At 58.2% G+C, this 14,436-nt stretch overlaps 1 protein-coding gene across 2 annotated transcripts in view; it reads right to left on the bottom strand.

Moving 5' to 3' along the window:
• The window catches only part of zgc:101765 (uncharacterized protein LOC450036 homolog), a 41,924-nt gene continuing 27,488 nt past the window's right edge, over positions 1–14,436 (bottom strand). The window contains exons 1-2 of one of the 2 annotated variants that reach the window (XM_067975755.1): positions 11,166–11,221; positions 1–3,672 (exon numbers count right to left, since the gene is read on the bottom strand). In XM_067975755.1, the coding sequence (XP_067831856.1) occupies positions 2,792–3,652 (861 nt within the window). In that variant the 5' untranslated portion in view covers positions 3,653–3,672; positions 11,166–11,221 and the 3' untranslated portion in view covers positions 1–2,791. Of the gene's footprint in view, positions 3,673–11,165; positions 11,222–14,436 lie in introns of those variants that run through there. The other variant, XM_067975756.1, reaches the window with a different exon arrangement.

Genomic DNA, 14,436 nt, shown 5'->3' with positions numbered 1-14,436 from the left:
TCCCCCTTAGGTTAGGCTTTATAATGTTTAAATACAGATTGCACAGGAATAAAACTCATCAACTAAATGTGTACAAAATATATGTTATATAAGAGATTCTACAAAGCATATATATACAACACGGAGAAACGGTTTCCAGTGGCAGGAGGGTCGGTAACCAGAGGACACAGATTTAAGATAATCGGCAAAAGAACCAGAGGGGAGATGAGAATTTTTTTTACGCAGCGAGTTGTGATGATCTGGAATGCGCTGCCTGAAAGGGCGGTGGAAGCAGATTCAATAATAACTTTCAAAAGGGGAATTGGAGAAATACTTAAAAAGGAAACATTTTCAGGGCTGTGGGAGAAGAGCAGGGTGAGCGGGACTAATGGGAGAGCTCTTTCAAAGAGCCGGCACAGGCACGATGGGCCGAATGGCCTCCTTCTGTGCTGTATCATAACAATGCAATAAAATGAAAAGAAAGACTTGCAGAGCCTTTCATGACCTCAGGACGTTCCAAAGCGCTTTACAGGCAGTGAAGAGCTTTGAAGTATAGTCACTGTTGTAATGTAGGAAACGTGGCAGCCAATTTGTGCACAGCAAGATCCCACACACAGCAATGTGATAATGACCAGGTCATTTGTTTTTTTTTTAGTGATGTTGGTTGAGGGATAAATATCGGCCCCAGGACACCGGGGAGAACTCCCCCCTGCTCTTCTTCCAATAGTGGCCGTGGGATCTTTTACATCCACCTGAGAGGGGCAGACGGGGCCTCGGTTTAACGTCTCATCCGAAAGACGGCACCTCCGACAGTGCAGCACTCCCTCAGTACTGGCACCGGGAGTGTCAACCTGGATTATGGGGCTCAAGTCTCTGGAGTGGGGCTTGAACCCACGACCTTCTGACTCAGAGGCGAGAGAGAGAGAGAGAGAGACCCACTGAGTCAGGGCTGACATGGATATGACAGTTGCATAGTAAAGTGCTTCATCGAACAATCTGCATCCATAAACTAAACAGATTGATAATGACCAATTCTGGGAGGCACCAGAAGATGTTTCACTTATCCCAGGGGTGCGGACCCCACTGTGCTGCAAACTGTCCCTCCATTAACACCCTGAAGCTACAGCCGATGGGACTTTCAGCACGCCTGCCAATCAAATCCTCGGTGTCAGCCTTGGCTGGTGTTGGTATCATATGACACATCAAGATCACGTGACAATAATCTCAGAACTGACAGGTTTAGAGCAAGTCACCTGACATTGTCCATCCCGGTGTATAAATAGGCTCGTTTCCAGTTATTATTGGGTATCCTGTGCTGAGAACTTGCCTGGATTGGTTAGTAGTTCGCAGACCCTGATGGATAGCCTACCAGTAAGTATATAGATGTATAACTTAATTGTACATTCTGTGGCTATTAATAAAACCAACAAGTTGATTTAACTCTATTGTCTGAACCTATAGAATTTGGATTCATCTACTGGGTTATTCTAACATGGTACTGTACCCCAATGAGGTACCAGAGAGGTGCTGTACGCTGGCAAGGGATGTGAGAGGGCTGGCTGGAGTACTGTACCCTGGTGGGGGATGAGAGGGGGGCTGGCTGGGGTACTGTGCCCTGGTGGGGGATGAGAGGGGGGCTGGCTGGGGTACTGTGCCCTGGTGAGGGATGAGAGGGGGGCTGGCTGGGGTACTGTACCCTGGTGGGGGATGAGAGGGGGGCTGGCTGGGGTACTGTGCCCTGGTGAGGGATGAGAGGGGGGCTGGCTGGGGTACTGTACCCTGGTGGGGGATGAGAGGGGGGCTGGCTGGGGTACTGTGCCCTGGTGAGGGATGAGAGGGGGGCTGGCTGGGGTACTGTACCCTGGTGAGGGATGAGAGGGGGGCTGGCTGGGGTACTGTACCCTGGTGAGGGATGAGAGGGGGGCTGGCTGGGGTACTGTACGCTGGCGAGGGATGAGAGGGGGGCTGATGGGGTACTGTATGCTGGCGAGGGATGAGAGGGGGGCTGGCTGGGGTACTGTACGCTGGCGAGGGATGAGAGGGGGGCTGATGGGGTACTGTATGCTGGCGAGGGATGAGAGGGGGGCTGATGGGGTACTGTACCCTGGCGAGGGATGAGAGGGGGGCTGATGGGGTACTGTATGCTGGCGAGGGATGAGAGGGGGGCTGATGGGGTACTGTACCCTGGCGAGGGATGAGAGGGGGGCTGATGGGGTACTGTACGCTGGCGAGGGATGAGAGGGGGGCTGATGGGGTACTGTATGCTGTCAAGGGATGAGAGGGGGGGCTGGCTGAGGATTGTATCCTGATAAGGGGTGAGGGGAGTATGTGGGCTGGGGTCCTGTACCCCGGCATGAGGTACTGGCTTCGGGTAAGGGAGAAAATTAGGATATGAATTAGGGAGACCAAAACAAGGGGCCATAAATATAAGATAGTCACTAATAAATCCAATAGGGAATTCGGGAGAAACTTCTTTACCCAGAGAGTGGTGAGAATGTGGAACTCACTCCCACAAGGAGTAGTTGAGGTGAATAATATAGATACATTTAAGGGGAAGCTCGATAAACACGAGGGAGAAAGTTGATAGTTAGATGAAGAGGGATAGGAGGAGTCTCGTGTGGGGCCGAATGGCCTGTTTCTGTGCTGTACATTCAGTGTAATTCTATGTAAAAGTGCTAACAGGATAGAATATTTGCACTTCGATGTTGTCCACCTGACAGAAAAAGCAGAGGCAGTTTGGAAACACAGCAGGGATGAAGGTGCAGCAAGTTGGCGGTACCAGGCAGTCAGTGTGTGCCCGGGGGGGGGGGGCTCAGGCCACGTGACGTGGGTCCCAGCAGTACCGCGTGTCGGAGTGCAGCCCGTTCAGCGCCTCCACGTCCTCCTCGGCCAGGCGGAAATCGAAGAGCTGGGCGTTCTCGGCGATGTGCTCGGGATCGGTGGATTTGGGAATGACGCCAATCCCCTGCTGAAGAGCCCAACGCAGCAGGACCTGGGCGGGGGTCTTGCCATAGCTGTCGGCCAGGCCTTTGACCGTTGGCTCCGCTAGCAGACGTCCGGTCCCCAGGGAGGAGTAGGCCTGCAGGTGGATGCCGTTTGCCAAGCAGAAGGCGAGCAGCTCGCTCTGCACCAGATGTGGGTGGTATTCCACCTGTAGCACGGCCGGCCTGACGTGACATTTGGCCAGCAGCTCTCGCATGTGGCCCGCCGTGTAGTTGGACACCCCAATGGCTCGGAACGTCCCATTCCTGTACAAGCTCTCCATCGCCTCCCAGCTACGCTGCCGCCAAGCTGGATTGCGCTCGTCGCCACTCCTCCAACCCTGCTTGCCGGGCCAGTGAATGAGGTAGAGGTCCACGTACTCGCAGTCCAAAGCCTCCAAACTCTGGAGGCAGCCCGCTTCCGCCTCCGCCTCCTCCCCGTGAGACTTGGGCCCCAGCTTGCTGGTGATGACAACGTCCTGCCGTGACAGGCCGTGTTTCGGCAGCAGTTCCTTCAGGGCCCTGCCGACGTCCCTCTCGTTCTGGTAGACGGCCGCGGTGTCGAAGGACCGATAGCCATGCCCCAGAGCAGCGTCCAGCGTCCGGCACACAACCTCGTACCCTCTCACTTTGAACGTGCCCAGGCCCACCAGCGGCATCTCAACGCCATTATTCAGCTTTACGCTCTCCATCCTTCTCTCCTCGGTTCAACCTGTTCAAAACATCAAATTTGCTTCAGAGCGGAGGCGAGCTTATAAGAGGTTTATAAAATAATGAATCTACGTCGGTAGATTATTTCCAGCTTAACAGATTGGTGGAGGGCCAGAGGACTGGAGTTTAAACATGGATGAGTAGGAACAGACTGGACCTTGGGCGGTAGAGTCGGGAGTCTCTGGAACGTGTCGCCCGCTGACTCTCTGCTTTCGAGAGGGAGCTGGACCAGTTCCCGACTGGGGCAGAGCTCGCATCATCTAGAAGGGAAGTGTCTCTATAGATAACACGTGGTCCGTGCGATCCCCTGGACTGAATTCGATCGTCGGAGGAGGGGTTATTAAGGGATATGGGCCAAAGGCGGGCATTTGGAGTTGGATCACAGATCAGCCCTGATCTTATCAAATGGCGGAACGGGCTCGAGGGGCTGAATGGCCTACTCCTGTTCCTATGGGTCGGAGAGGGGTTTTCCCAGAGTATTTTTTTTCCACTTATTGGCCCTGGGGTTTTTTTCTCTGTTTTTTGCCTCTCCCAGGGGATTAGAGGGGAGGAGCGGTGGGAAGCGTCTAGTCGGGATGCTCCGGCCGTCTGGAGTGTGGGGCAGGCTTGATGGGCCAGCCTGTAATTTTCCTATGTCCCTTTTCATACTGTTTCTCCCCCCCCAGTACATAATCAGGCCTCAGCTTGCCACACGTTCCCTGCGCCTCTCTCCCTTTATGTTACTTCTTGTCGTCTCGTGTTAATATATTTTCAGCCATGTAAACAGCTCCCGTTTTCCGTTTAAGCACTCAATCCTACTTTCTGTGTCTCCGTTTTCCCATCTCCTTCCTTTTTAAATGCTGCTCGTTTGTCAGTTTATCCAATCCTTTTAAAGAAAGACGGAACTTGCATTTTTATAGCACCTTTCACATTGGCCTGGCCACCAGAGAGAACTCCCCCCTGCTCTTCTTCAAAATAGTGGCCGTGGGATCTTTTACGTCCACCTGCGAGGGCCGACGGGGCCTCGGTTTAACGTCTCATCGGAAAGACGGCACCTCCGACAGTGCAGCACTCCCTCAGTACTGGCACTAGGAGTGTCGGCCTGGGTTATGGGGCTCAAGTCTCTGGAGTGGGGCTCGAAGCCACGACCTCCTGACTCAGAGGCGAGAGAGAGAGACCCACTGAGCTGCCACCTCAATTGTGTTTTATCTGAGATGTCCTTTTAAGGTCACTTTAAGTCTAATTGCAAATACGCAGATCCTGAGGGCAGTTAGAGGTTAATTGCATGTTGGAAAGGAACGTTTTGCAGATTGGCGGCTACTTGTAAATTTCTGGGACTACATCAGCAGAAATCAGCATAAAGTGAATAAATTTATTTCACATTTTTCATATCTTTATCACTTTAAAGTGCGTCGTACAATATATTAATGGATTTATGCAGGTTGCATGAAACCTGCTATGTAAACATTTACTATTGGTAGTTCAATGTAAAAATGTCACACACGTTACTGTCACATTTCCCTGTCATGCCACTAGGTGGCACTTTAATCGATCGCCGTCAACATCCTGGGGGTCACCATTGACCAGAAACTTAACTGGACCAGCCATATAAATACTGTGGCTACGAGAGCAGGTCAGAGGCTGGGTATTCTGCGGCGAGTGACTCACCTCCTGACTCCCCAAAGCCTTTCCACCATCTACAAGGCACTAGTCAGGAGTGTGATGGAATACTCTCCACTTGCCTGGATGAGTGCAGCTCCAACAACACTCAAGAAGCTCGACACCATCCAGGACAAAGCAGCCCGCTTGATTGGCACCCCATCCACCACCCTAAACATTCACTCCCTTCACCACCGGCGCACTGTGGCTGCAGTGTGTACCATCCACAGGATGCACTGCAGCAACTCGCCAAGGCTTCTTCGACAGCACCTCCCAAACCCGCGACCTCTACCACCTAGAAGGACAAGAGCAGCAGGCACATGGGAATAACACCACTTGCCCGTTCCCCTCCAAGTCACACACCATCCCGACTTGGAAATATATCGGCCGTTCCTTCATCGTCGCTGGGTCAAAATCCTGGAACTCCCTTCCTAACAGCGCTGTGGGAGAACCTTCACCACACGGACTGCAGCGGTTCAAGAAGGCGGCTCACCACCACCTTCTCAAGGGGCAACTAGGGATGGGCAATAAATGCCGGCCTCGCCAGCGACGCCCACGTCCCACGAACGAATAAAAAAAAATCTAAGTAGTGACCTGTCAAGGCTCCATGTGTTGCTAGTATCATAATAGGTACAGCACACGAGGAGGCCATTCGGTCCATCATGCCTGTGCCGACTCTTTGAAAGAGCTCTCCAACTAGTCCCCTGCTCTTATAGTATCATAGAAGGTACATTATTACTTTTCCCCCCAGAAATCACACAAAATGCTTTCTGAAAAAAAAATCAAGTGCCATTTTTTCCCACAGGAACTGAAATTTTAATGTCCAAAATGGGGTTTCAAAAATAAAAAAATTACAATTTCACAATTAAATTTACATCGAATTCACAGCACAGAAACAGGCCATTCGGCCCAACTGGTCCATGCTGGTGTTTATGCTCCACACGAGCCTCCTCCCTCCCTACTTCATCTCACCCTATCAGCCTATCCTTCTATTCCTTTCTCCCTCATGTGTTTATCGAGCTTCCCCTTAAATGTATCTGTGATATTCGCCTCAACTACTCCTTGTGGGAGTGAGTTCCACATTCTCACCACTCTCTGGGTAAAGAAGTTTCTCCTGAATTCCCTATTGGATTTATTAGTGACTATCTTATATTTATGACCCCTAGTTCTGGTCTCCCCCACAAGAGGAAACATCTTCTCTACATCTACCCTATCGAACCCTTTCATAATCTTAAAGGCCTCCATCAGGTCACCCCTCAGTCGTCTCTTTTCTAGAGGAAAGAGCCCCAGCCTGTTCAATCTTTCCTGATAGTTATAACCTCTCAGTTCTGGTATCATCCTTGTAAATCTATTTTGCACCTTCTCCAGTGCCTCTATATCCTTTTTTTATAATATGGAAGCATTATTCATTGAATTGTCATTTGCGTCTGTAATTATCTTGATTAAAGTTTTTGCTTAGAGGCCTCAGCCTCACTCAAAAGCCTGGGCTTAAATTTCAATATCTGTGCCCACAGATGGAAGTCTAGCCGAACAGATTATGCGGTGTGAGCACGTGCAGTGTATCCAACACCCCACAATGCATCAATACCGTTCAATCAGCTGAAGTATTGGATTTTGCTTTTGTTTCGAGCAGTTTCTTCTCAAATGTTCAAAATTATTTGAAGAAAAGCTTCTGAAATTCGTCCTGTGGCTTTATAAGTTATTAAAATATATATATATATTTTAAAAATAGTATGTATGAGGTTAAAGTGACAAGGGTGCACCAGTTACAACATCTTGCATTTATATAGCGCCTTTCACGGAGTAAAACATCCCAAATCCCTTCACAGCAGCAATTATCAAACAAAAATTGACACCAAGCCAAAGGAGATATCAGGACAAGGTGACTAAAAGCTCGGTCAAAGAGATGGGTTTTAAGGAGTGTCTTAAAGGAGGAGAGAGAGGTGGAGAGGCAGACGGTTTAAGGAGGGAGTTTCAGAGCTTGGGGCCTGGGCAGCTGAAGACACAAATCAGTAGTTAGTGTCCAGTTTTGGGTGACTTACTCCAGAAAGGCTGTCAAGGCCATGGAGAGGGTACAGGTGAGATTCACTAAGATGATCCCAGGGATAGGGGGGCTTTAGTTACAAGGGGGCACTAGAGAAACTGGGGCTTTCCATGCCAACAGAGAAGGTTAATAGATACTCTGATAGAGGGGGGGGTCAAAGTTATGAGGCGTTTTGATGGGGTAAATAGGGAAATGGTATTCCCACCAGTTGGTAAGTGGGTAACTTTAAAATCATCGCCGAATGCATGAAGGGAAGTTAGGAGAATTTTTGCTTTAACGCATGGAATGACCGGGCAGAAACAGTGGGGGAAAGAGAGTCAGAATAGGTTGTAAAAGGGAAGGGGATAAATACAGTATTTGAAAAAGAATCTTTTTTTAGAAAGGGTCTGGGAAAAGGGCAGGGGAATGTGGGACTGAGGGGAGAGAGGTGAAAGGGCAGGGGAATGTGGGACTGAGGGGTGAAAGGTGAAAGGGCTGGGGAATGTGGGGCTGAGGGGAGAGGGGTGAAAGGGCAGGGGAATGTGGGGCTGAGGGGAGAGGGGTGAAAGGGTGGGGGAATGTAGGACTGAGGGGAGAGAGGTGAAGGGGCAGGGGAATGTGGGATTGAGGGGAGAGAGGTGAAAGGGCAGGGGAATGTGGGATTGAGGGGAGAGGGGTGAAAGGGCAGGGGAATGTGGGGCTGAGGGGTGAAAGGTGAAAGGGCAGGAGAATGTGGGGCTGAGGGGAGAGGGGTGAAAGGGCAGGGGAATGTGGGATTGAGGGGAGAGAGGTGAAAGGGCAGGGGAATGTGGGGCTGAGGGGTGAAAGGTGAAAGGGCAGGAGAATGTGGGGCTGAGGGGAGAGGGGTGAAAGGGCAGGGGAATGTGGGATTGAGGGGAGAGACGTGAAAGGGCAGGGGAATGTGGGATTGAGGGGAGAGGGGTGAAAGGGCAGGGGAATGTGGGATTGAGGGGAGAGGGGTGAAAGGGCTGGGGAATGTGGGATTGAGGGGAAAGGGGTGAAAGGGCAGGGGAATGTGGGATTGAGGGGAGAGGGGTGAAAGGGGCAGGGGAATGTGGGATTGAGGGGAGAGGGGTGAAAGGGCAGGGGAATGTGGGATTGAGGGGAGAGGGGTGAAAGGGCAGGGGAATGTGGGATTGAGGGGAGAGAGGTGAAAGGGCAGGGGAATGTGGGATTGAGGGGAGAGGGGTGAAAAGGCAGGGGAATGTGGGATTGAGGGGAGAGGGGTGAAAGGGCTGGGGAATGTGGGATTGAGGGGAAAGGGGTGAAAGGGCTGGGGAATGTGGGATTGAGGGGAGAGGGGTGAAAGGGCAGGGGAATGTGGGATTGAGGGGAAAGGGGTGAAAGGGCTGGGGAATGTGGGATTGAGGGGAGAGGGGTGAAAGGGCAGGGGAATGTGGGATTGAGGGGAGAGAGGTGAAAGGGGCAGGGGAATGTGGGGTTGAGGGGAGAGGGGTGAAAGGGCTGGGGAATGTGGGATTGAGGGGAGAGGGGTGAAAGGGGCAGGGGAATGTGGGGTTGAGGGGAGAGGGGTGAAAGGGCTGGGGAATGTGGGATTGAGGGGAGAGGGGTGAAAGGGCAGGGGAATGTGGGGTTGAGGGGAGAGGGGTGAAAGGGCAGGGGAATGTGGGGTTGAGGGGAGAGGGGTGAAAGGGCAGGGGAATGTGGGACTGAGGGGAGAGAGGTGAAAAGGCAGGGGAATGTGGGACTGAGGGGAGAGGGGTGAAAGGGCAGGGGAATGTGGGACTGAGGGGAGAGGGGTGAAAGGGCAGGGGAATGTGGGACTGAGGGGAGAGGGGTGAAAGGGCAGGGGAATGTGGGATTGAGGGGAGAGAGGTGAAAGGGGCAGGGGAATGTGGGGTTGAGGGGAGAGGGGTGAAAGGGCTGGGGAATGTGGGATTGAGGGGAGAGGGGTGAAAGGGCAGGGGAATGTGGGACTGAGGGGAGAGGGGTGAAAGGGGCAGGGGAATGTGGGGTTGAGGGGAGAGGGGTGAAAGGGCTGGGGAATGTGGGATTGAGGGGAGAGGGGTGAAAGGGCAGGGGAATGTGGGGTTGAGGGGAGAGGGGTGAAAGGGCAGGGGAATGTGGGGTTGAGGGGAGAGGGGTGAAAGGGCAGGGGAATGTGGGACTGAGGGGAGAGGGGTGAAAGGGCAGGGGAATGTGGGATTGAGGGGAGAGAGGTGAAAGGGCAGGGGAATGTGGGATTGAGGGGAGAGGGGTGAAAGGGCAGGGGAATGTGGGACTGAGGGGAGAGGGGTGAAAGGGGCAGGGGAATGTGGGGTTGAGGGGAGAGGGGTGAAAGGGCTGGGGAATGTGGGATTGAGGGGAGAGGGGTGAAAGGGCAGGGGAATGTGGGGTTGAGGGGAGAGGGGTGAAAGGGCAGGGGAATGTGGGGTTGAGGGGAGAGGGGTGAAAGGGCAGGGGAATGTGGGACTGAGGGGAGAGAGGTGAAAAGGCAGGGGAATGTGGGACTGAGGGGAGAGGGGTGAAAGGGCAGGGGAATGTGGGACTGAGGGGAGAGGGGTGAAAGGGCAGGGGAATGTGGGACTGAGGGGAGAGGGGTGAAAGGGCAGGGGAATGTGGGATTGAGGGGAGAGAGGTGAAAGGGCAGGGGAATGTGGGATTGAGGGGAGAGGGGTGAAAGGGCAGGGGAATGTGGGACTGAGGGGAGAGGGGTGAAAGGGCAGGGGAATGTGGGACTGAGGGGAGAGGGGTGAAAGGGCAGGGGAATGTGGGATTGAGGGGAGAGAGGTGAAAGGGCAGGGGAATGTGGGATTGAGGGGAGAGGGGTGAAAGGGCAGGGGAATGTGGGATTGAGGGGAGAGGGGTGAAAGGGCAGGGGAATGTGGGATTGAGGGGAGAGGGGTGAAAGGGCAGGGGAATGTGGGATTGAGGGGAATGAGGTGAAAGGGCAGGGGAATGTGGGATTGAGGGGAGAGAGGTGAAGGGGCAGGGGAATGTGGGATTGAGGGGAGAGAGGTGAAAGGGCAGGGGAATGTGGGACTGAGGGGAGAGGGGTGAAAGGGCAGGGGAATGTGGGGCTAAGGGGTGAGAGGTGAAAGGGCAGGGGAATGTGGGATTGAGGGGAGAGAGGTGAAAGGGCAGGGGAATGTGGGATTGAGGGGAGAGAGGTGAAAGGGCAGGGGAATGTGGGATTGAGGGGAGAGAGGTGAAAGGGCAGGGGAATGTGGGATTGAGGGGAGAGGGGTGAAAGGGCAGGGGAATGTGGGACTGAGGGGAGAGGGGTGAAAGGGCAGGGGAATGTGGGGTTGAGGGGAGAGGGGTGAAAGGGCAGGGGAATGTGGGATTGAGGGGAGAGGGGTGAAAGGGCAGGGGAATGTGGGATTGAGGGGAGAGGAGTGAAAGGGCAGGGGAATGTGGGACTGAGGGGAGAGGGGTGAAAGGGCAGGGGAATGTGGGACTGAGGGGAGAGGGGTGAAAGGGCAGGGGAATGTGGGATTGAGGGGAGAGGGGTGAAAGGGCAGGGGAATGTGGGATTGAGGGGAGAGGGGTGAAAGGGCAGGGGAATGTGGGATTGAGGGGAGAGGGGTGAAAGGGCAGGGGAATGTGGGATTGAGGGGAGAGGGGTGAAAGGGCAGGGGAATGTGGGATTGAGGGGAGAGGGGTGAAAGGGCAGGGGAATGTGGGGCTAAGAGGAGAGAGGTGAAAGGTGAAAGGGCAGGGGTGTGGGACTGAGGGGTGAAGGGGCAGGGTGAGGGCACAGGCCCCGGGTCTCTGGAGACCCACGGTGTGGTGGTGGGGGCGGATCCTAGACTCGGGCGGGGGTTCGGTCCCGCTCTCTCCTCACTCACCTCCTCCGCTCCGCTCACCAGCCGGGCCCCAGTCCCCTCCCCACGGGTAACCCGGCGACGCGACTGACTGACAGGTTCCGGCGACCAATCAGCGGAGCGGGGGCGGGGTCTGGGGTGCCGCGGGGCGCACTGCGCATGTGTGGGGCGCAGGGGCTTGTGGGAGTTGCAGTCTTTACCCCGGGGTCCTGGTTCACCAGGGTCAGGGTCAGGCCCCCTCCCCCCCCCCCCGGGGTCCTGGTTCACCAGGGTCAGGGTCAGGCCCCCGCCCCCCCTCCCCCTCCCCCTCCCCCCGGGGTCCTGGTTCACCAGGGTCAGGGTCAGGCCCCCGCCCCCCCCCCTCCCCCCCCCCCCCCCCCCCCCGGGGTCCTGGTTCACCAGGGTCAGGGTCAGGCCCCAGCCCCCCCTCCCCCCGGGGTCCTGGTTCACCAGGGTCAGGCCCCCGCCCCCCCTCCCCCTCCCCCCCCCCCCCCGGGGTCCTGGTTCACCAGGGTCAGGGTCAGGCCCCCCGCCCCCCCCTCCCCCCTCCCCCCTCCCCCCGGGGTCCTGGTTCACCAGGGTCAGGGTCAGGCCCCAGCCCCCCCTCCCCCCCGGGGGTCCTGGTTCACCAGGGTCAGGCTCCCGCCCCCCCTCCCCCTCCCCCCCCCCCCCCCCCCCCCCGGGGTCCTGGTTCACCAGGGTCAGGGTCAGGCACCCGCCCCCCCTCCCCCTCCCTCCGGGGTCCTGGTTCACCAGGGTCAGGGTCAGGCCCCGCCCCCCTCCCCCCGGGGTCCTGGTTCACCAGGGTCAGGCCCCCGCCCCTCCCTCCCCCCGGGGTCCTGGTTCACCAGGGTCAGGCCCCCGCCCCTCCCTCCCCCCGGGGTCCTGGTTCACCAGGGTCAGGGTCAGGCCCCCGCCCCCCCCCTCCCCCTCCCCCCGGGGTCCTGGTTCACCAGGGTCAGGGTCAGGCCCCCTCCCCCTCCCCCCGGGGTCCTGGTTCACCAGGGTCAGGGTCAGGCCCCCGCCTCCCCTCCCCCCGGGGTCCTGGTTCACCAGTGTCAGGGCCCCCTCTCCCCCCCCCGGGGTCCTGTTTCACCAGGGTCAGGCTCCCCCACTGAGGCCTTGTTCACCAGGGCCAGGCCCCCCTCTCCCCCCCGGGGTCCTGGTTTACCAGGGTCAGGGCCCCCTCTCCCCCCCCGGGGTCCTGGTTCGCCAGGGTCAGGGCCCCCTCTCCCCCCCCCGGGGGTCCTGGTTCGCCAGGGTCAGGGCCCCCTCTCCCCCCCCGGGGTCCTGGTTCGCCAGGGTCAGGGCCCCCTCTTCCCCCCCCCCCGGGTCCTGGTTCGCCAGGGTCAGGGCCCCCCCGGCGTCCTGGTTCACCAGGGTCAGGACTCCCCTCCCCTCGGGTCCTGGTTCACCAGGGTCAGGCTCCCCCACTGAGGCCTGGTTCACCAGGGTCAGGCTCCCCCACTGAGGCCTGGTTCACCAGGGTCAGGGCCCCCCACTGAGGCCTGGTTCACCAGAATCAGGGCCCCTCCACTGAGGCCTGGTTCACCAGGGTCAGGGCCCCCCACCGGGTCCTGGTTCACCAGGGTCAGGGCCCCTCCACTGAGGCCTGGTTCACCAGGATCAGGGCCCCCCACTGAGGCCTGGTTCACCAGAATCAGGGCCCCTCCACTGAGGCCTGGTTCACCAGGGTCAGGGCCCCCCACCGGGTCCTGGTTCACCAGGGTCAGGGCCCCTCCACTGAGGCCTGGTTCACCAGGATCAGGGCCCCCCACTGAGGCCTGGTTCACCAGGGTCAGGGCCCCCCACCGGGTCCTGGTTCACCAGGGTCAGGGCCCCTCCACTGAGGCCTGGTTCACCAGAATCAGGGCCCCTCCACTGAGGCCTGGTTCACCAGGGTCAGGGCCCCCCACCGGGTCCTGGTTCACCAGGGTCAGGGCCCCTCCACTGAGGCCTGGTTCACCAGGGTCAGGGCCCCCCACCGGGTCCTGGATCACCAGGGTCAGGGCCCCCCACTGAGGCCTGGTTCACCAGGGTCAGGGTCAGGCCCCGCCCCCCCGCCCCCCTCCCCCCCGGGGTCCTGGTTCACCAGGGTCAGGCCCCCGCCCCTCCCTCCCCCCCGGGGTCCTGGTTCACCAGGGTCAGGGTCAGGCCCCCCGCCCCCCCTCCCCCTCCCCCCGGGGTCCTGGTTCACCAGGGTCAGGGTCAGGCCCCCTCCCCCTCCCCCCGGGGTCCTGGCTCACCAGGGTCAGGGTCAGGCCCCCGCCCCCCCCTCCCCCCCGGGGTCCTGGTTCACCAGTGTCAGGGCCCCCTCTCCCCCCCCCGGGGTCCTGTTTCACCAGGGTCAGGCTCCCCCACTGAGGCCTTGTTCACCAGGGCCAGGCCCCCCTCTCCCCCCCCGGGGTCCCTGGTTTACCAGTGTCAGGGCCCCCTCTCCCCCCCCCCGCCGGGGTCCTGGTTCACCAGTGGTCAGGGCCCCCTCTCCCCCCCCCCCCCCCCGGGGTCCTGGTTCACCAGGGTCAGGGCCCCCTCTCCCCCCGGGGTCCTGGTTCACCAGTGTCAGGCCCCCCTCTCCCCCCCAGGTCCTGGTTGACCAGTGTCAGGGCCCCCTCTCCCCCCCCCGGGGTCCTGGTTCACCAGGGTCAGGGCCCCCTCTCCCCCCCCGGGGTCCTGGTTCACCAGGGTCAGGGCCCCCTCTCCCCCCCCGGGGTCCTGGTTCACCAGGGTCAGGGCCCCCCTCTCCCCCCCCCGGGGTTCTGGTTCGCCAGGGTCAGGGCCCCCTCTCCCCCCCCCGGGTCCTGGTTCGCCAGGGTCAGGGCCCCCCGGCGTCCTGGTTCACCAGGGTCAGGACTCCCCTCCCCTCGGGTCCTGGTTCACCAGGGTCATGCTCCCCCACTGAGGCCTGGTTCACCAGGGTCAGGCTCCCCAACTGAGGCCTGGTTCACCAGGATCAGGGCCCCTCCACTGAGGCCTGGTTCACCAGAATCAGGGCCCCTCCACTGAGGCCTGGTTCACCAGGGTCAGGGCCCCTCCACTGAGGCCTGGTTCACCAGGGTCAGGGGCCCCCCCACCGGGTCCTGGATCACCAGGGTCAGGGCCCCCCCACCGGGTCCTGGATCACCAGGGTCAGGGCCCCCCACCGGGTCCTGGATCACCAGGGTCAGGGCCCCCCACCGGGTCCTGGATCACCAGGGTCAGGGCCCCCCACTGAGGCCTGGTTCACCAGAATCAGGGCCCCTCCACTGAGGCCTGGTTCACCAGGGTCAGGGCCCCCCACCGGGTCCTGGATCAC

This window comes from Heptranchias perlo, chromosome 43 (assembly GCF_035084215.1).
Source record: "Heptranchias perlo isolate sHepPer1 chromosome 43, sHepPer1.hap1, whole genome shotgun sequence".
NCBI classification, from domain to species: Eukaryota; Metazoa; Chordata; class Chondrichthyes; order Hexanchiformes; family Hexanchidae; genus Heptranchias; species Heptranchias perlo.
The sequence above is the reverse complement of the archived record's forward strand: the minus strand, read 5'-3'. Positions and strand labels throughout refer to the sequence as shown.